Genomic DNA, 22,786 nt, shown 5'->3' with positions numbered 1-22,786 from the left:
TCAAAAAGTCAAATGGAAAGTAAAAATTTCTTTTAAATATGTAAATGTGTCATATAACTTTGCAAAGTCAGTTAACATCTCTGAACATTTTCTTCATTATTAAATGAAGTTGAACTAGATGATTTCTAACACCTGCCTCCAAACTATAAGTCTATGATTTGTAAAAATTTTTCTTTATATGGGAACTGTGTTTCTATGGACTAAATAATGGATTACCAATAGAGTATTTAGAGTTCTATTTCAAACTTCATATCTTAGAGAGTAAAAAAACCCCATCTGTATCTCAGTTTCCTCAGCAGTAAAACAGAGATGATTTTTAATTCAGTTAAGCTACCATACTTATTTAAATGAAGACATTACAAGGTCAACTATTCTACCTGTCATATACTTGTAAAATTAATTTACTTTATCAATGTTTATTTTTATAGAATATAATTCTCCATTTACAGGGTTTAAATATTGTGCATAATACACACACACACACACACACACACACACATTTTTAACTCTGCCTAGAGTCAGTAAAAATGTAAGAATCTCTACAAAAAGAAAGGGCCTAGTGAATTCCTGTGATGACCAGCAGTAAGTGTGGCAAGCCACTTTTTTCTGCTCCTTTTCCTCTTCAAAACACTGGTTACCAGGCAAGTATTTGATTGTCCAAATGAACTAAATAGATAACATGTTAGTGCATATAGTCCACATAATGATTAAAAAAAAAAAACCGTTGCCATCAAGTCAATTCCGACTTTTAGCAACCCCATAGGACAGAGTAGAACTGCCCCATAGGGTTTCCAAAGTGTGGCTGCTGGATTTGAACTGCTGACCTTTTGATTAGCAGACAAGCTCTTAACCACTGTGTCACCAGGGCTCCTCCACACGATAGGAACTTGAATAATAAAGTTCTGCCATTGTAGCTCTTTAACATAACGTCAACGAATAATGGTTTAGTCTTTAAATTAGAATTTCATTTTGATCACTAATTAGTAAAAAATAGTAGAATTTTAGTAAACCCCTATTTAACTCTCCTGGAATCTTTGAAAAGTTTATTTTGGAACCTAGGAAGCCTAGAAGTTATCTGTAATTCAGAGTTGACCTTTCCTATGCCAATTCCTGAAAATAAAACATAGCACAAGTAAGCATTTTTAAACAATGAACTTGCTTAAGCTTTATAAAAGACATGAATTAACTGACAACTAAAATGTACTAAATGCCTTGATAGTCCTCATGTATTTTTCAGAAAAGCTCAACACCTTGCCTTGAATTCAGCCATGGGAACATAAAGAACTGGAAATACTAAGATAAAGTACAAAGAATTCATGCCACGATCTCAGATCAGCAGCACTCAGTGTCAAAAATCCTCAGTACAAAATGATCTGTATGTACAGTATTTAACAGTCCTTTTGATATCAAAGTTAGAAAATGACATTTTCCTACTGCTATGTAAACCCTCAGTCACCCTAAAACAGTTCGTTTGTCAGTCTGTCAATGTGAAACAAGCCAATCAAGCTCAAAGTCCAGAAATTGCAAAAGGGAGGCTGCAGGAAGGGGGTGTTGTTTGTGGGCAGTCTCTTGTACAAAGGGTAGACACAGTGGGTTGCCTTTCACTCCCTGCTGGAATGTGCTCATCCTTGTCCAGACTGGGAACTTCAGCTGTTGAGGGGAAATAGGTAGGTTTTCTAATTCCTTCACTGATACTTGGTGTCACCCAGTTTGTTGCATCTGTCCTGTATGGTTCCCAGAGCAGGGTAAACATTGACCCTGCCCCACCATTACACTGCCCCCTAGATCCACGGCTGCTTCCATCGGCCGGGTGGCTATAGGGACTTACAGGAAACTTCCTAGGAGGCTGCAGACCTAGAGAAGAAAATCCAACCAACAAGGACACATAGTTAAGTTGGCGTTACTAGAAGAAAAGACGTTGTTGATTACTCACAGTTTGCCTCTGAGACAGAAAGCACTAAGGTGAGGCACGCCAGCAGCGCCGCGCAGCGCCCACCTGGGACCCTCATTGCGAAGCGGGCTGAAGCGCGCTGAAGCATGCGCGGGGACGGTGGGGCTGCGCGGCGAAACCTGAGAGCTCTGCGCGCGGCGGAGCTGCGGGTCCGGGCGCCACTCGCTGAGGACTGCGCCGCGGCGGCGCGTGAGCGAGCGCCGACAGAACAGACCGCGCTGGGGGCGGAGGGGACCGCCCGCTCCCAGCCCCCAGTCCGGGGAGGGGAGTGATAACGAGAACATTTCCTGGAAATTTCTCTGGAGCTGGGGGTAGGGTGGCAGGCGAATGTTGGAGGCCTAGTAAACACTGTGGAGACATCCTTCCTTGCTCATCCCTGAGTTCCAGCGTTTCGTTGCGGTTCTCTGAATGTGAAGTTTCTGAAGCTCACGGGACCAGGGACACGCAGTAAAAACGGAGTGAGCTGCAAGACTAGGGTGGGAGGCTAGGTGGCCAAGAGAACTTTGAAGACTCAGAGGACACGGGGGTCTCCTGGCTCAGAAGGAGAATTCGTGAGAGACTGACGTTGAGGATTAGGATATTCAGCCAGAACCTATAAACAAATGAAGATCTATGTAGGCTAGGGAAGCCTAAGGGATGGTTTTGATCGTCAACATTTTAATTTTGTTCTTGCATTTATGGTGTAAAAAACTATACATAGTAAATAATGTTTGGGGAAGGGGAGAGAATGTTTCAAATGCCATCATCTTGAAACAGCTCGTTTTGGTTTTTCCATATTCTAGTTTTTGTCCTTGGGCATACGCATTTGAAATATGCTACTGTTTAAGGTTGCCTTTGGCGCTAAATTGCTTGGGTTCAAGTCTTAGTACGCTGCTTTATACTGTGTGACCTGCCGCAAATCTTTTAACCTCTCTAAGCCTCAGTTGTGACATCTGTAAAATGGGGATAATAATAGCCTTGATGTCAGGATTTAAGGGGTAACATGTAAAGCAATGAATGTGTATTAAATAGTAATTACTCAATGTACATTTACTATTATTTTATTATTTTTGCCTGAATGAAAATATAAATGGAGTTCCTATGTGTGAGTGAAATTCAACAGGCAGATAATATTTCATAGAAAGTTCCAGCTGGATGGAAGCTGATTAGAGTCACTTTTTTTTTTCTGGTAAGAGTAGGGACTGGGGAATTTTCATTCACGCATCCAAGAAAGAGTTACGAATATATCTATGACCCCTCCCGTCTTTAAATTATCATCCTTCTTGGTTTGTGTGACTCTGGCCTCCACCATGTCATTCCTTTCACCACTTCATCCCCATTCTTAAGTGATTTACTTATAAGTACAATTCATATCTTTGTAGAATTATTTGTTGTGCTAGCATACTTAACATTAAACAAAATAACTTTTAAGTACTATACTTAATTAGTCTCGGACTTACGACGTACTATGACAAACCGAACTTACCACCGTCTGTTTTTTTTTTTGTAAATCTTAGTAGTATGTACTACACAGAATGTTAAAATATATCTGAAAGTTTTTATGTAATGTTTCCAACCACCACAGACAAATAAAGATCGTATTTATAACGATACTGATAATAAAATGCAATAATGAAAACTAAAAAAAGAATGTATTTGACTTACGTCAGAACAGGCGACAGAGTTGATGGAACAGAACCCCAAAGTAAGTCAGGGACTACCTGTATTTGTCTTTCAAGTAAAAGTCCCCTTTGGGAATCTCTTCATCTTTTGAGGAAGAATTAAGAGTAGAATATCAACTTTGGAATCTTAAATTTCACAAGGAGGGAAAACCTACAAAATCATGAGTCAACAGCATCAGACGAGATCCAGAACAAAATCATCTCCAACCTAGGCATAAAAAGAATATAAAGAGTACAAAGAAAAAAAGAAATGTTAGAGAAACACAAGGTATCTAAAAAATAATCTTGCTTTTCCAGAGATTTTGGTTGAAAGTATCTTTTTCACACAAGTATGCACCACAGTGCCAGTGATATTGTCAGTACTGAAAAATTGGGTGTCCTACACTGTAATGTCAAACTTTAAAAAATCCACTGAAATGTTTAATAATAAAATTTACTGATATACCTTTGGATTAAAATTTAAGTTTTAAATTGTTCTCAGAAGTCACTCTGTGATGGTGACATCTGACTTTAGCCAAATATTAACACTTCGTCAATTGTATTCAGCCAAAATTTGTTTTCAGTACAATTCTAACTGTATAGCTAAAATACATTCAAAATTTAACATCTACTCCCAAAACTTGCTCCATTAATTATCTGCAGTCTCAGATAATACCTGCCCCACTCTTCTAATTGCTCATGATAAAAAACTTTGGAGTTGTCCTTGACTTATCTCATATCGTATGACTATTCCATCAGGAAAATCCAATCCAAAACATATCATGAATCTGACTACTTCTCATCACCCTCACTGGCTGGTCCTAAGCACCATAATCTCTCACCTGAATTATTGCAATAGTCTCCTGTCTGATCTCCCTGATTCTACTCTTGCCTGTTCAATCTACTCTCAACTCAGGGTCTAAAGTAATCCTAAAATTTGTCAGTTTATGTCATTTCTCTGTTCCAAACCCTACAAAATAAAAGTGCAAGTCCTTACAATGGCCTCTGAGACCTTAAGAAATCCGGACTCCTGGTGCTTCTGTGACCTATTCTCTCCTCTTCACTCCCCTTGCCTTAGAGTTGCCTCCGACTCATAGCAATCCTATAGGACAGAGCAGAACTGCCGCATAGGGTTTCCAAGGCTGTAATCTTTACGGAAGCAGACTGACACGTCTTTTTCCCGAAGAGGAGCTGGTAGATTTGAACCACTGAGCTTTTGGTTAGCAGCCGAGAGCTTAACCACTGCACCACGAGGGCTCCTTTTCACTCAGCCATTCCCATTCCTGGAATATTCAAGACATGGTCCCATCTTAGAAGGTTTGCACTTACTGTTTTGTCTTTCTAATGTTGTTCCCCAATATGCCCACATGGCTCACTCCTTCATCTCCTTTAAGTCCTTGCTCAGACGTGGCCTTTTCGGTAAAGCATACCGTTTCCACTCTTTTTAAAATATTGCCTTACCTAGTTTTACATTTCTCCTTATCATCTTCTACTAATATACTGTATTGTCTAATTTACTTATTATGTTTAATATCTGCCTTCTCCTCCAACCCCAGAGCAGGGAAAGACTGGATGTAACATTAGTGGAAGGAGGCAGTCTTTTGGACAGCCCAGTGATTATAGTTCTCCCCCATACATCCCCCTGCTAGAATTCTTAGGGTTCAGGACAAACAATAGACCACATTGAAGCCCAATATTTTGTCCAAAGAAGCAACAGGGCTAAACAGATACAATTCTGGACTGGCACCCAGATGTCCATCCGTATCGCCCTCCTCTGGTGATCAGGCCAAAAAATCTATGATTGTGCTCTGTGCAGTGAGTCACATAGCCCCTGGAGGATAAAACTGGCTGAGGGAGGGACTTCTGGGTCCCTCCTATGACATGTCGTGGGCACTCGTAGTCTCCATCCCACACGCACAGTCTTTTGAGCCTAGTGGGGACAGGCTCACCGTGCAACTGTTCCTGTTGTTTGCTGTCCGTTTTCTGTAAATGACTTTCATTTGCCAACATTTTGTAAGTGTCCCGTGTGTACTATTCAGTCTCACTAGGTGGGCGTAGCACCCATAGAGGGGTTGATGCTACTGGTTGTGGTCCTTATCCTAGTAGTCTTGTGGCTGCTTGGGATTTTAGGACCACCTATGAGGCAACCTGCATGTGCAATGTAATCAGAATGTTATTTCAATAGCCCTGGGAGATGTAATCAGAGTCTTATGTAGAATGATGGCAGCACAGCTATTTTCATTCTTCAGAATAGGCTAGATTATCCTGTGGTAAAAACAGCTCCCAAATCACAGTTTAAGATAACAATATTTTATTTCTTACTCACTGAAAGGCCACTGCAAGTCTGCATGACATTCCAAGCAGTGGTCTTCCATGTGTTGGCTCAGCATTCCTTGCTGTTTTGATTTTATAGTACCTCAAAGTCAACACCCACTAAAAAAACAAAAAACAAAAACCCACTGTCACCACCCTCATAGGGTTTCCAAGCCTGTAAATCTTTATAGAAGTAGATTGCCGCATCTTTCTCCCGTGGAGCCGGTGATTTCAAAGCATTGACCTTTTGGTTAGCAGTTGATCGCTTTAACCACTGCACCTCCAGGGGTCCTGTCAACACAAGCTTCTATGATTAGCATATCAATGAAAGTGAGAGCATGGAGAATTGTGGACCACTTCTTAAGTTAAGAAGACAGGTTATATTGAAAAAAATACATCTGGAATAGTTTGATGGGACAGAAGCCCAATCAGAGTAAACTGATAAGAGTGAGCAGTAAAAATAGAGATTTAGAATTTGGGCACCAGCAATTTAAGATGTTTGGTTTTGAAAGTAGTCAACAGGAAAGTACAAAATTGGGATTATAGTAAATTGTGGCCTTACCTGTCTTGCTCTCCTATCCCCATCTCTACCCTGGAGAGTGTAAACAAAGAGCTAGGATAAAATGGGAAGGGATATATTTAAGATATTGGGTCAAGAAGAAATAATTGAAGCAACAGAATTTAAGAGAAATTGAAAAAGATGGTTGTCAAAATACGAGGAAAGTAGTTAACCGTGGAAAAGGGGAGGTAGACTTCTTGATATATTGGAAAATATAAAGAGACAGGGATGACAGGAAGGGAGGAAAAGTTGTGAAAGTATCATCTAAAGGTATTTTAATGTATGGATGGGACAGTCTGGGTAGAGGTAGCATCTGGCACTGATGAGGAAGGGCGAGTTCACGTAGGAAAACCAACCAAAACCACAAAACCAAACCAAACCTGTTGCCATCGAGTCAATTCCGACTCATAGCAACCAGTAGAGGTCATATTGTTGTTGTGTGTGATTGATTTGATTCTGACCCATAGTGACCCTATAGGACAGACCAGAACTGCCCCATAAGCTGGTGGACTCAAACTGCCAAACTTTTGGTTAACAGCCAAGCTATTAACCACTGTGTCACCAGGGTTCCAGTTTAGAGGTCATATAACATCGGGCACCACCTCGATGCCCTGAGTGTCTCATGGGGCCCAAAGCATTTACTTTGATAAAAATTAGACTATTTAAAGGAGGCCCGAGCCCCTGGATACTGCAGCTAGGAATAATGGAATAGAACTGCAGTTCTATCTTGTTGGTTTTAGGAACTGAGGCCATGATTAAAGAATTGACTCAAGATACAACCTAATCCTGTAGATTGAGTCCTGTCTCATTGACATAACTGCCTCTAATCCTGGTTTATTAACATCACAGAGGTTAGGATTTACAACACATAGGATAATGTCATAAGATCACAAAATGGTGGACAACCACACAATACTGGGAATCAGGGCCTAGCTAAGTTGACACACATTTTTTTTTCCCCCAATTGCTCAAGGCTAGAGCTCATATAGCATTGAGCAATTGGGGAAAAAAAATGAGGTTATCAAGGCAGGGTACTGAGATAGATGAGTAAGCTTTCTGGCCATTTGAAGAAAGAAGTAGAACAATACGTGCCATAAACATTGACAGGATGGGTGACACCAATTTCAAAATCTGCTATCTGTGATTTGTCAGAAACTGCACTAGAACTTTATTTCTCTCGTTTAATCATCCAACAATCCTGCAAAGTAGGCATTCTCATTCTCACTTTACAGATAGGTTATTTGGATGGGGTACTTGGACTCAGAGACAGTAATCCGTATATGTAAGAGTAATCTGCTATATATGTATATATATGTATATATATCTGTAATCTGCTATTTAAGAGTTCAATTTAGGGTCACATAAATTAGTAAAGGAGAGAGACTAATTTTAAATTTAGGTCTATTTAGCCACAGACCATTATTTTCCCTGGATACACTAGACTTGCCAGTGCCCTCCCTCTTACCAGAATTTGAAACTATATATTTAAGTGGAAATTGGCTGGACACATAGGTAGGTCCCTACATATTGGGGAAGCACTTTTTTGTTTTCCTGTAGGAGGTACTTGTCATTTCTTCTCGAGAGAATAAAAATGCAAATATTACATATATTTTTAAATAGAATAAAATATGTTATTAAACAGCCTATAGAACACCATTTTCATCTTGGGGAAACCAAGTAGCTAACAATCTATGTATCTAAAAAGTCTGTGAAAAACATATCAGAATGTTAACACTGGGTATCTTTGAGTGGTGAGTTTGAGATCTTACTTTCTTCATCTTGTTCCCTTTTCAATGTTTTTCACCTTTCCTACAGTGAGCATATTTTTTTTTGTAATCATAACCCCCTACGGTAAATATACAATTCCATTTCATATTTTATGTGATAGACAGTGATAACCATTATACAGATTAAAACGTCACTGTTATCTGAACTATTGAGATAATTTTGTAAACGAGTTTTTTTTTCCTAGTCCTCAACTTATGATAATTGCCCCAGAGTATAGAGGCAATACGCTGTACTTGTGCTGCCAAAGATTGACGGAATCACAGAGGATTACAATCCCTGCTTCATAAAACAAAACAAAAGACGACACAAGATATGAGCTCCCTGGATCTCGGTTGGGGATATTGGAGACAGACGAACAGCATCCTTGGTTTTTATACAAATAGATCCCAGCACCTGGGATGAGACTCAGATCCCTCAGTTTATCTCTGGACGCTCCTGTTGCCGGGTTACGAGAACCTCGAGCTCCGCCCCCTTCACTTAGACCACGCCCCATTCTTCCTTCCACTTCTCTGGCATGGGCGGGGCGCTGGGCTCCTTCAGCCACTCAGAAGCCCCCACCGCGGGCCCTCGAATAATAACTGGAGAAGCTCATGGGCGGGGCTTGGGGAGGATCTTCCGCGCCGCGTAGAAACGTCAGCACGCGGAGGCGGGGGTTTTCTTTGGTCGGACTCCGCTATCTTCGCTCCTGGGTATCTGCGCCTCTGGCCCGGCGGTCTTCGGGGAGGAGGGTTGTCGTCGTCCGCTAGCGGACCGGCGCGGGTAGCAGGGCTTGGTGCACCGACCAGTAGCCTTCAACTCCTTCGCAACCTCTCCTCTGGGCCTGGCCGCTTCAGGGTCTCTTCGGAGCGGCGGCGCCCCCCGGGACTTGGCCTGGAGCAGTCAGGGGCCCATCCCCGCTCCGGGCTCGAATGGGAGGCGGCGGGAGCAGCGGCCTGAGATGTTCAGTCTGATGGCCAATTGCTGCAGCTGGCTCAAGCGGTGGCGGGAACCCGTCAGGTAGGCTGGAGCCGGGTCGCCTAGCGCCGTCCCGGGGTTTGGGGACGACTGCCCCAGTGGGGCCGGGTGGGGCGCCGCCTCTCTCAGCCCCAAGACGAGTCTCTCCTAGGCCACGGGGGATGCTTTCGCTCCCAGCCTGCCTTGGTTTTTGTCCCGGGAGGGAGAGATGTTTTAAGGTGAATGCAGCCTTATTGCCTGGTTGCCTTTGAGAGAAGTTCTTAACAACATTGCTTATTATTTAATTCCACTAAATATTATTATAAATAAGCAGTATTTAAATGGCTTCGAATTTCTTAAGTTGTGAGTGTTTGTGTGTGTTTGTGAATCTGTGTAGTTGGAAACTGTTGTGTTTTCCCTCTGAAGCAACATCCACACATCCCTTGCCAACACATACACCCACACACACGGTTTTGTTGGAGGACTTGGGCTTGAAATCTGGCTCCACTAAATTATATGATTTAACCATTTGGGCCTCACCTTCCTTATATGTTAAATGGGGATGATAATATCTTTGTTTTAGGGGTGTTGTATTAAATGAGAATAACAGAGAAGTGTTTACTAGACTAGTGTAGGTTTCATTTTCGTATGGACTCTTAATTGAAAGAGTCCACTTCTTAATATTTCATTTTGAAAAGCTAGACGTATTAATATTTTTTGCCTTTTACTTGATCTGTTACTTTACTTGATATTCATTCAGTCAACAGACATTTGTTGAGTATATACCGTGTGCTAGGCACTGTGTTAGAAAGAAGTGAAAAGGATGCGTTTAAAACCCGGTGGCCCAACCTGTTAAGAGACCTTGAGTTTTTTACTCTATAAATAATGTTGACTTTATATAGTTCTACTCCAGAATTAGGCCAAAGGTAGAACATTGCAAAGGGTTTTTATTTTATTTTCATTAACATTTCAATAGCATTTGCTGTAAGGATGAACCATCCTTTCATGAATGAATCTGAAAACCTACACATGTATTATAATGAAAATACATGTCTACATTTGGAAAATGAACTTGCTTTAACTGAAATTTTGAGGTTCACTATTAACTAACTAGATTTTATTGTTCACTCTTCATTGTGTTGGATAACGTAATATCTGAAGCAATGCAAAGCATTCACTATTTAAATATAAGTAATATGATCTATTCTAAGGGTCGAAGATGTGTTTGGGTGTGTAGACTGATTTGTTTGTTTTAATCACACTTTGGTCTGATTCCCAGAGTCTCTACTAAGACTTGAGTGACAGACATAATAGGTGGCACCTCATGTTTTTCTTTGAGTCTGCATTTTTAAAATGTATTTGATTTTTAAAAGAGGGCATTATCTCATATGTCCTCTTAAGAACTAAAAACACGACTAATGGACCACAACTACCACGGCCTCCACCAGACTGAGTCCAGTACAACTAGATGGTGCCGGGCTACCACCACTGACTGCTTTGACAGGGATCACAACAGAGGGTCCCAGACAGAGCTGGAGAAAAATGTAGAATAAAATTCTAACTCACAAAAAAGACCAGACTTAATGGCCTGACAAGGGACTAGAGAAACCCCGAGAGTATGGCCCCTGGACACCCTTTTAGCTCAGTAAAGAAGTAACTCCCGAGGTTCGCCGTTCAGCTGAAGATTAGACAGCCTCATAAAACAAAACAAGACTAATGGGGCACAACAGTCCTGGGACAAGGACTAGAAGGCAGGAGGGGACAGGAAGGCTGGTAATAGGGAACCTAAGGCTGAGAAGGGACAGTGTTGACATGTCATGGGGTTGTTAACCATTGTCATAAAACAATATTTGTACTAACTGTTTAATGAGGAACTATTTGTTCTATAAACCTGCATCTAAAGTGCAAAAAAAAAAAAGGACTAAAAATACTCAAAAAAGTTTGCAGTCCCAGGGAATTTTCGATTTAATTCATCATTCTTAGTATCTGCTTTTCTTAGCATCTGTAGTATAATCTCTGAGATGATTTGCTTAAAGAAAAGACAGATTTCGGAGAAAGGAGAATATACTGATTTCCAAGGAGAATGGATAATTAGATTTTATTAATACAGCAAAATTGAAATCCAGCTGTATAATTTAGAGTGTACTGTCTTTAATAACATCTAGATTTGTACTCTCTAATAGGGTAGTGACTAGCCACACATGGCTTTTCAGCATTTGAAATGTGGCTAATCCAAACAGAGATGCTATAAACATATAATATATACTGAATTTTGAAGACTTAGTATGCCAAAGAAAAAGTAAAATATCTCATTTTTTTTTTAAATTTGATTACATGTTGAAATAACTTTTGCATATATTGGATTAAATAAAATATATTATTAAAATTAATATCACTTTTTAACACAGCTACTGGAAAATTTAAACTTTGGTATTTGGTTCTCATTCTATTTCTGTTGGAATTTGTTGATCTAGATAATGCCTAGGTAAACATCTCTCATTGCTGGATAGAGTTAACTGTCAAAAGACTTGAAAACAAATTAGATTACACCTATACTTTTAAGTAACCTTGTTCTATGACTGGTCTGTAATGGTGACTGAATATTTACTAAATTTTGTATGTAGTTTGATCACCGCTTAGCAATAATGATCCTAACGTAAGCAACATTTGAAGAGAGTTCCACTTATTTTTCTGAAATAAATTAGAGGTGAGCACAAATGGGTTGTAAAAACAATAAAAATGTATGCTTTTCTGATGTGGTGTTCTGTATTTTTTTCAAGAGAAGTTTCTTCTTTGAGTATTGTCTTTATGCTTTCTAAAGAATGTTTAGAGGTTTAGGCTATGCTGTTCTTCATAGAGGAGTACCTGGGTGGTGCAGATGGTTAAGCAATGGCCTACTAATGGAAAGGTTGGTGGTTCACACCCACCCAGAAGTGCCTCAGAAGTAAGGTCTGGCGATCTGTTTTTGAAAGGTTACAGCCTTGAAAATCCTATAAAGTGCAGTTCTACTCTGTACCCTGGGGGTCACTGTGAGTTGAGATTGACTCAACAGCAACTAACAACAACAATAACAAGGTTCCTCATTGAGATTCCTCTTCATGTTTGTATTTTTTATGAAGATGTGTTTGCAAATGTGAGGCGTGTGTGTGTGAGAGAAAGTAATGAATGATTATTAATACAATATGTTCTGAGATTATTTTGCTGATTTATCTAACAGATTCTGTACCCTTTGGAATTACCCACCTGCCTTCACTTAGATGCTCTCTCTCCCAATGAGTATATTCTTAGAGAGTGGAAATCAGGGATTGGATTTAGTATTCAGAACAGGTGAAAAAGACAAGGCAGGAGTCAGAGATCAAGTGTTAAGATACCAGTTTTGGTCAGAAATCAGAAACAGGATGCCAAGCAATTCAAGAAGGCAGTCAGAGTTAGAATTGCACTTGTGATTGTTATCCAGTAGCCAGAACCTGGGAGCCCTGGTGGTGCAGTGGTTAAGTGTTCGGGTGCTAACCAGAAGGTCAGCAGTTTGAATCCACCAGCTGCTCCTTGGAAGCCGTATGGGGCAGTTCTACTCCGTCCTGTAGGGTCACTATGAATTGGGATCAGCTTGAAGGCAATGGGTTTTGGTTTTTAGTCGGAACTTGAACCTAGATTTTCAAGCTAGTTAATCTTGAATAATCTAAATACCAGTACTCCACATATAAGTGATTGCTTCTAAAGATGTAGTACAGTATAGTGGGTTTTTTCTTTTTTGATGTTTTATTTTGGCCATAGCACAATGATTAAAACTAAGAAAATTAACATTGTATTTAATCATTCCTGTTATTAAATATTTTGAATGTTTATAATGTTTCACTATTATCCACAGTGCTTTGGTGAGCATCCATATATAAATCTTTGGAAATGGAATTCTGAGTCAAATGGTATGAAAAAGTTTAAAGTATTTGATACATATTGCCGAATTCCTCTTCAAAAAGTATTTTATTTTACCAAATTTATACTCCTGTCAGCAGTGAAGGAGGGTACCACTTCCCTTCAAAAAATGGGGAGTCATAATATTTTTGTCTTTGCCAGGTTAAGGTGAAAATGCTATCTGCTTTAGTTTCTATTTCCTTGATTTCAATCTTTTTTTTTTTAAAGAAATAGGTAATAAATCCTTGAAGCTCCAACCATCCTATTCATCTTCACCCATCCCTCCCCAGAGATAAGCACTACCTTGAACTAGTTTCTTGTCCATCTATGTTTGTCAGAGTCACAATTCAGCCCACCAGAACTTTACTTGGAACTTACTAGTGAATTATTGTTTATTGTGACTAAGCCTAAAAGAAGAGACTCAGCTGTCACACTAAGCAATGTGGATCAATGTTTTGTGTACATCAGTGTGGTGTCTAGTAAAGCATACTGTGACATGGTACGTCATCTGTGTATGAACTTTTTCATTGGGGCTGTTCTCAATAAATACAACTGGAATTTTTAGACCATTGATAGAAACTGCTGAGTTTGTAACTCCCTAATTAAGCAGGACATACAGATTAGAAAGGATTATCTGATGTGCTGTATGCAGAACTGGAATGTCGTATATTTCTTTCCATCCTCCCACAACATCTTGCTTACACATAGTAAGAATCATGGAATTTTCGGATAGAAAGGTGCCTAGAGATAATCTGATTCGACCCCTTATACTTTAGAGCTGAAAAAACTGATACTAAGAATTTCACTTGATCAAGACTTTAAAACTAGCATATGATCACCAGGTTTGATGCTCCCTCTATTTATGAGTGCTCAGTAAGTGTAGATAGTGATTTTGATGTAATATTATGCTAGGCTGTACAACCCTACTCAAAATAATCAGAAAATAGTGCACTTGTGCACTAAAATCACACCATAATTTTTTTTTTTTTGGTAAATTTTTTCATTCTTATGATTTTTTGGGTAAGTTGTTTCATTCACACATATATCATAAAATGTGTTTAGGTTACTTTTAAAACTTAGAACTTGATCCATGTAGTTTTAAATATTTTAGGTAATAAATACCAATTTGATGTGTTGAAATTCACTTTTTAATGTTTTTAGTGATATATTTTATCTTAGACTTGTATAATATTTTTGAAGTTAGAAATAGTTTTCATCTATTTGATCTATTTCATTTGCTGTATTATCTGCCAAGGAAGTTTAAACCTGCAGTTGTTTAAATGATTGCAATAATGTTACTCACAAAAGATTCAGAATGCAAATGTTTTCTTAGTCCAGGTTTAGCACTCTCCAATACCATGTTGCTTTTTCTGATGTATTATTTTGTATATTTTTTGCATAAAAAGGGGACCTGAGATATGATACACTCATGTACTCACTTTTGGGGTCCTGTATGCTCTATGTTCATTTGAGTAACATCAAATACTAGGCCGTGGAGTATAGAAGACTTTGCTTTATGATGCAAATAGCTAAAATTATATAAGACAGGCCTTTGTTGTTATCTGCTGTCCAGTCAGCCTCTTAAACCAAAAACCAAACCAGTTGCTATTGAGTCAATTCTGACTCATAACGACCCTATAGGACAAAGTAGAACTGCCCCATTGGGTTTCCAAGGAGCAGCTGGTGGATTCAAACCGCCAATCTTTTGCTTAATAGCCAAGCTCTTAACCACTGTGCCACAGGGACTCCAGTCAACCCCTTAAACTCTCTTAATCCCTACCTTTTTTTTTTTTTCAAATTCAGAATTACTTAGCTTTTTAACTCTTCCCACTGTTAATTATTACCTTGAAACCATGAGCATATGAGCTTTTTCAGTAAATTTCAGCCAATTTGATGTATGAAGACGTGATTTTAATTAAATTCTCTAATATTGAACTGTTACTTTGAGGTGAAGATTTATATGAATTAAATTCATAACAGTACTTTATCAACTTAAAATTATATATTTTTTTATTTTAATTTTTTTTTTGTACTTTAGGTGAAAAGTTTACAGAACAAATTAGTTTCTCATTAAACAAATAATACACAAATTGTTTTGTGACATTGGTTGCCAACCCTTGAATGCGTCAACACTCTCATTCTCCACCCCAGCTTCCCTGTTTCTATTCGTCCAGTTTTCCTGTCCCTTTCTGCCTTCTCATCTTTGCTTTTGGGCTTGTGTGCCCATTTAGTCTCGTATACACGATTGAACTACAAAGCATGTTCCTCACGTGTGTTATTGTTTGCTTTTAAAAATCCTTTGCTGTTGAGTTGATTCTGACTTATAACAGCCCTATAGGACAGAGTAGAACTGCCCCATAGGGTTTCCAAGGAGCAGCTGGTGGATTCCAACTGCCGAGCTTTTTATTAGCAGCTAAGTTCTTAACTACAACACCACCAGAGCTCCATTTGTTTGCCTTTAGACATGTCTAATCTTTGGCTGAAGGGTGAACCTCTGGAGTGACTTCAGTAGAGTTAAAACGGTGTCTGAGGGCCATACTCCCGAGGTTTCTCCAGTCTCTGTCAGACAAGCAAGTCTGGTCTTTTTTTTTGTAAATTTGAATTTTGTTCTACATTTTTCTCCCGCTCTGTATGTGAACCTCTCAGTGGTGGTAGCCGGGCACCATCTAGATGTTCTGGGCTTAGTCTGGTGAAGGTTGTGGTAGTTGTGGTCCATTAGTCCTTTGGACTGATCTTGTGTCTTTGATTTTCTTCATTCTCCTTTGCTCCAGCTGGGGTCGACCAGTAGATGCGTCTTAAATGGCCGCTCACAGGCTTTTAAGACCTCGGACGCTACTCACCATAGTCAGATGTAGAATATTTTCTTTATAAACTATGATGTGCCAATTGACTAGATGTCCCCTGAGATCATGATCCCCAGCCCTCAGACCAGTAACTCAATCCCTCAGGGAGTTTGGATGTGTCTATGAAGCTTCTATGACTTTGCCTTGGTCAAGTTGTGCTGCCTTCCCCGGTATGGTGCACTGTCTTACCCTTCACCAAAGTTACCACTTATCTACTATCTAGTTAGTGTTTTTCCCTCCCCACCCTCCCCTTCTTTGTAACCATCAAAGATTGTCTCTTGCTATGTGTAAACCTTTTCATAATAGTGGTCTCGTACAGTATTTGCCCTTTAGTGATTGACTTATTTCACTCAGCATATTAAACTTATATTTTAATTTTACTTAGTAAATGGAGAATCAGAAAATGTATTTTTGGTGTTTCATTCGGTAAAGATGTCTACTGTGTGCATGGTACATTTGATACTGAGGCTATAGAGTTGATTAAGTGGCTGTAGTAGAGGAGACTGAAAATTTGCTTGAGATAGTTAAGGTGTACACACCCATTGCCATCGAGTCGATTCTGGCTCATAGTGACCCTATAGGACAGAGTAGAACTGCCCCATAGGGTTTCCAAGGAGTGCTTGGTGGATTCGAACTGCCGACCCTTTGGTTAGCAGCAGAACTCTTAATCACTTTGCCACCAGGGTCAAGGATGGTCGGGAAGGCCTGGCAGAATCCAGAGAGTTGTGGGCTGGCTGGAAGAGTGGCAGGAGAGAAGGCTGCAGAGTTTGGACTTGATTCTGGTTAGAATAAAGTTAGATTTTTATCAACAGCTTGGGATTCATGATCTTAATCAATCTACGCTGGAAGCACTCATTCAGCTATGCCAGTACATTTGGAAGACAGCTACCTGGCCAGCTGACTGGAAGAGATCCATATTCGTGCCCATTCCAAAGAAAGGTGATCCAGTAGAATGGAGAAATTATCAAACAATGCCATTAATGTCACACGTTAGCAGAATTTTGCTGGAGAGAAGTCAAAAACAACTGCAGTCGTACATTGACATGAAACTACCAGAAATTCAAGCTAGATTCAGAAGAGGACGTATAACGAGGAATATCATTGCTGGTACTAGATGGAGCTTGACTGAAAGTAGCGACTACCAGAAATATATTTATTTGTATCTGTATTTTATTGACTACGCAAAGGCATTCCACTGTGTGAGTCATAGCAAATTGTGGAAAACATTGCGAAGAATGAGAATTTTGAAACACTTAGTTGTGGTCATAGGGAACCTGTACTTAGGTCAAGAGGTGGTTAGGGGATACTGCCTGGTTTAAAATTGGAAAAGGTGTGCATCAGGGTTGTATCCTTTCACCATATTTTTTCAATTTGTATGCTGAGTAAATAATTAGAGAAGCTGGACAATATGAAAAAGAGCATGGCATCAGCATTGGAGGAAGACTCTAACAACCTGCAATATGCAGATGATGCAACCTCGCTTGCCAAAAGTGAAGATGACTTGAAGATCAAAGACTATAATCTTCAGTATAGATTACACTTCAACATAAAGAAAGCAAAAATCCTCACAACTGGACCAATAAGCAATGTCAGGATAAACAGGGAAAATATTGAAGCTGTCAAGGATTTCATTTTACTTGAACCCACAATCAATGCCCATGGAAGCAGCAGTCAAAAAATCAGACAACGTATTGCATTGAACAAATCTGCTGCAAAGGATTTCTCCAAAATCTTAAAAAGCAAAGATGTCTCTTTGAGAAGTAAGGTGAGCCTGACCCAAGTCATGGTATTTTCAGTTGCCTTATATGCATGCAAAACTGGACAATGAAAAAGGAAGATGGAAGAAAAATTGACACATTTGGAGTATGGTGTTGGTGAAGAATATTGAATGTATCATAGACTGCTAGAAGAACAAATAAATCTGTCTTGGAGGAAGTACAGCCAGAATGCTCCTTAGAAGTGAGAATGGCAAGACTTCGTCTCACTTACTTTGGACATGTAATCAGGAGAGACCAACCCCTGGAGAAGAACATCATGCTTAGTAAAGTAGAGGGTCAGTGAAAATGAGGAAAACCCTCAAGGAGATGGATTGATACAGTGGCTGCAACAATGGGCTCAGACATAGCAATGATTGTGAGGATGGCACAGAAGAGGGTACCTTTTCATTCTGTTAAACATAGATACGCTGTGAGCTGGAGCGAACTTGATGGCATTTAACAACAAAAACAATTTACCAGCTACTAGGCAGTTGTTCTACCTTCTGTACAGTGAAGGAGGTAGGTTATGATTGGAGTGGGCCTAAATATGGGGGGAAGATTCCACAATATCTTGAAGTAAAGCAGCCAGAAAGGGCTACCTGATTTGGTGTGTGTGTATAAATGTGTGTAAATTTTAGGATAAACAAAAATGCTCAAGTAATTCTTTAATATTATAATAATTATTATTACAAACCATTGTATTTAAGCTTTCTATGGAAACTACTGTTGACCAACTTCTTAGTATCACTGTAATCTGGAGTAACGTGTACCTACTCTACTTGCACGACAGTAGAAGATAAATGACAGGGTAAAATAGCTTTGAACTATCAAGACATGCTGTATAAATTCAAAGTGTTGGCTATTGTAGGGTTTGGGAAAAGCTGAGAGCCTTTAGTTATGAGGTACTTAATTTGGGGTAATTACCAAAGGCATACTTCTATTTTATAAAACTTTTCAGTATTTGATATTGTTCTACAGTATTTGATATTGTTCATCTCTTTACCCTTTTGGAAACTGTTCCCGGCATTGCCATTTCTTTAGTCTCCTTGTTTCTCTCTGACCACAAATTTAAGAGTTTATTCAGAGGTTCTTGGGGTTCCATGCTCCCCTGTCCCTGGCTCTTCTCCCTCCTGCACTCTCTGTGCTTTCATCCGTTCTCATGGTTTAAACTACCACTTATGTGACTCATAAACCCTGTCTACATCTCTCCGCCCGCTTCAGACTGTAACAGTGAGTGAGACAGCACCCTTGTTCTTGAATGTTCCTCCATAATCCAGCTCCAGCCGATCTCTCTGGTATCACCTCTTGGACTTTTTATTAAACTTTATGCTGTAGTAAGTTTAACTATTGGTTGAGTACTTGTTGCGTGCCACAGGCACTGTGTATGTTACTTGTATTGTCTTATTTTTCACCACGACCCTGTTGGATGTGTATTGTCATTATCTTTATTTTACTGAAGAAATTCTGAGAAGTTAAGTAATATCTTCCAGGTCATATAGCTTGGGAATGGCAAATCTGGAACTTGAAATGAGGTCTCTCTAACACCAAGTTTATGGCTGTATATCAGAGTTACCACAATCCCTATTATGTAACTTATCAGTAGCACAGGAATACTGTAAATCTTATGATACTACAGAGCCTTTTTTCCACATAGCCTTTCTCGTTTGGTATGTAATGAGACACTAGGGATAACCATATGTATTAAGAGTGAATTGATCACTTCTGGGAAGGTCACATTATTAACTATTTGATAATACTGGTATCTCAAGTAAAACTATGCCAAGTTCCCTTTAGACTTAATGCTTAGTGTATTGAGTTATGATTATGCATGAATCTAACAAGTGTGTTATTTTGTTTAATGCTGCTCATCTGATGCGTACTCTTAACCCCTGGGTTTATCAGCTCACACTACCTCCCAATTTTCACCTCCTTGGTGTGGTGCCTTTTTGTACAGTGTTCTCTGTGGAAGCCTTTCATCTTCATTCTATTTCAGTCTTCCTCTTGCTTGGCAGACTTCTTCACTGTAAGAGCTTAGCTTAGATATCACCTTGTGTAAGGCACTTCCCTGACCATTTCCCCTATCTCTAGGCTGGATTAAGATCCCTTGCTCTGTATTTCTTTAGCGTCTTGTGTATGTAGGTGGAATTTTTAAAATTATCATAGTGTCATAATGTATTAGTATTTGTTTATGTTTCAGTTGCCCTTACTAGAGTGTAAGCACTTTAGGGTAGAAGCCGTATCTTAGGTATTCTTATGTTCGCAATGCCTAATCTTCTTTTATTGAATGACCATCTGACTGAATGACTAAATGATTGCTTTCATTGTTAGTGTCAACTTTTGTAAACCCAAGACACTATTACAGAAGAAAGATGGGGCAGTCTCCTTCCGTAAAGATTACATGCAGCCTTGGAAATGCTGTAGAGCAGTTCTACTCTGTCCTGTAGGGAACTGTGAGTCAGAATTGACTCAACGACAATGGGTAAAACGTTATTATTTTTTTCAATTTGAAAGTCTAATGTATTTGGTAAGTTATCATAAGACTAAAAGACTTAGATAATCTTCCATCTTTCTGTTGTCATACAGTATCCCAACCAGCAGTTCTCAATCAGTAACGATTTACCATATTTTTAAAAGCTATAATGACATCTGCATTTTTTTATTATTTTACTTTATTGTTGTACTTTAAGTAAGTGAAAGTTTACAATTTAAGTTAGTCTCTCATACAAAAATGTATACATACATTGTTATGTGGCCATAATTGCTCTTCGTTTACTGTGACAGCACACTCCTCCTTTCCACCCCTGATTTCCCGTGTCCATTCAACCGACTCCTGACCCTATCTGCCTTCTCATCTCATCTCCGGACAGGAGCTACCCATTTAGTCTTATGTATCTACTTGAGCTAAGAAGCACACTCTTCACGAGTATCATTTTATGTCCCATAGTCCAGTCTAATCTTTGTCTGAAGAGTTGGCCTTGGGAATGGTTTTAGTTCTGGGTTGACAGAGTCGGATAGCTGTGCTTTCTGGGGCTCCTCGAGTCTCAGTCAGACTATTAAGTCTGGTCTTTTTACTTGAATTTGAGTTCTGCACCCCATTTTTCTCTTGCTCCATCAGGGACTCTCTGTTGTGTTCCCTGTCAGGGAGGTCATTGGTGGTAGCTGTGCACCATTTTGGTCTGGTCTCAGGCTGATGCAGTCTCTGGTTTATGCGGCCCTTTCTGTCTCTTGGGCTAATACTTTCCTTATGTCTTTGGTGTTCTTCATTCTCCTTTACTCCAGGTGGGTTGGGGCCAATGGATGCATCTTAGATGTCCGCTCTCTAGCATTTAAGACCCCCGATGCCAGTCACCAAAGTAGGATGTAGAACATTTTCTTAATAAACTTTGTTATGCCAATTGACCTGAATGTCCCCTGAAAGCATGGCCCGCAGACCCTCACCCCTGCTACTCTGTCCCTCAAAGTGTTTGGTTGTATTCAGGAAACTTCTTAGCTTTGGTTTAGTCCAGTTGTGCTGACCTCCCCTGTAGTGTGTACTGTCCTTCCCTTCACCTAAGATGATTCTTGTCTACTATCTAGTTAGTGAGTAACGCTCTCCCTCCCTTCCCACCCTCGTAACCATCAAAAAATGTTTTATTCTGTGTTTAAAACTTTTTTGAGTTCTTATAATAGTGGTCTTATACAATATTTGTTCTTTTGTGACTGACTGAATTCACTCCGCATAATGCCTTCCAGATTCCTGCATGTTATGTTTCATGGATTCATCATTGTTCTTTATCATTGCGTAGTATTCCATTGTGTGACTATACCATAATTTCTATATCCATTCATCCGTTGATGGGCACCCAGTTTGTTTCCATCTTTTTGCTATTGTGAACAGTGCTGCAGTGAACATGGGTATGCATATATCTACTCGTGTGACGATTCTTATATCTGTAGGATATATTCGAAGGAGCGGGATTACTGGATCGCATGGTACTTCTATTTCTAGCTTTTTACAGAAGCGCCAAATTGATTTCCAAAGTGGTTGTACCATTTTACATTCCCACCAACAGTGTATAAGTGTTCCAGCCTCTCCACAACCTCTCCAGCATTTATTATTTGATGCTTTTGTATTAATGCTAGCCTTGTTGGGGTGAGATGGTATCTCATAGTAGTTTTGATTTGGATTTCTCTAATGCCGAATGATCATGAGCATTTCTTCTTGTGTCTGTTAGTCACCTGAATGTCTTCTTTAGCAAAGTACCTGTTCATATCCTTTGCCCATTTTTTAACTTTTTAATTTAATTTAATTTTTTTTTATTGTACTTCAGGTGAAGGCTTACAGAACAAATGCTTTCCAATGAAACAGAAGTACACATGTTGTGTTATGACATTGGCTAACAACCCCACAACATATTAACCCTCTAACGTATCAACATTTTTTTTTTTTTTGCTGAAAATACACATAGCCAAAGATACACCATTTCAATAATTTCTACATGCACAGTTCAGTGCCATTGACTATGCTCTTTGAATTGTGCTGTTATTCTGACTTAAGATGAAGGCTTACAGAACAAAATAGTTTCTCATTTAACAATTACTACAAATGTTGCCCTGTGACAATGGTTAACAATCTCACAACACATCAGCAATACCCTTACTCAACCTTAGGTTCTCTATCACCAGCTTCCTTGTCCCCTTCTGCTTTCTGGCCCTTGTCACTGGGCTCCTGTACCTCGTTAGTCTCATTTGGTTTTACAGGGCTGTCCACTCCCAGTCTGAACAGTGAACCTCAGAGGTGACTTCACCACTGAGCTAAAAGGGTGTCTGGGGGCCATACTCTTGGGGTTTCTTCAGTCTCCTTTAGGCCAGTAAATCTGGTCTTTTTTTTTGTGCATTAGAATTATGCTCTACATCCTTCTTCAGCTCTGTCCAGAACCCTCTGTTGTGATCCTGGTTGGAGCAGTCGGTGGTAGCTGGGCACCATCTAGCTCTACTTGACTCAGTCCGGTGGAGGCCTTGGTAGCTGTGGACAGTTAGTCCTTCGGACTAATCTTTTCCTTGTATCCTGTTCTCTTCATTCTCCCTTGCTCCCGAAGGGATGAGACCAG

The 22,786-nt window shown here is 39.6% G+C and overlaps 2 protein-coding genes across 3 annotated transcripts in view; one reads left to right on the top strand and one right to left on the bottom strand.

Annotated features, from left to right (window-relative positions):
- PROS1 (protein S) overlaps positions 1-2,155 on the bottom strand; it is a 103,622-nt gene extending 101,467 nt beyond the window's left edge. The window contains exon 1 of the mRNA XM_004371330.3: positions 1,934-2,155. Within this exon, the coding sequence (XP_004371387.2) occupies positions 1,934-2,039 (106 nt within the window). The 5' untranslated portion in view covers positions 2,040-2,155. The remainder of the gene's footprint in view (positions 1-1,933) is intronic.
- A 6,748-nt stretch (positions 2,156-8,903) lies between these two features.
- Positions 8,904-22,786, top strand: part of ARL13B (ADP ribosylation factor like GTPase 13B) — a 99,640-nt gene continuing 85,757 nt past the window's right edge. For both annotated transcript variants that reach the window (XM_023726625.1, XM_023726624.1), the window contains exon 1: positions 8,904-9,247. In XM_023726625.1, coding sequence (XP_023582393.1) covers positions 9,189-9,247 — 59 coding nt within the window. In that variant the 5' untranslated portion in view covers positions 8,904-9,188. The remainder of the gene's footprint in view (positions 9,248-22,786) is intronic.

Source organism: Trichechus manatus, unplaced genomic scaffold, assembly GCF_000243295.1.
Source record: "Trichechus manatus latirostris isolate Lorelei unplaced genomic scaffold, TriManLat1.0 scaffold00012, whole genome shotgun sequence".
Taxonomy (NCBI): Eukaryota; Metazoa; Chordata; class Mammalia; order Sirenia; family Trichechidae; genus Trichechus; species Trichechus manatus.
Note: the sequence above shows the minus strand (reverse complement) of the source record. Positions and strands in the feature narration are given on the sequence as shown.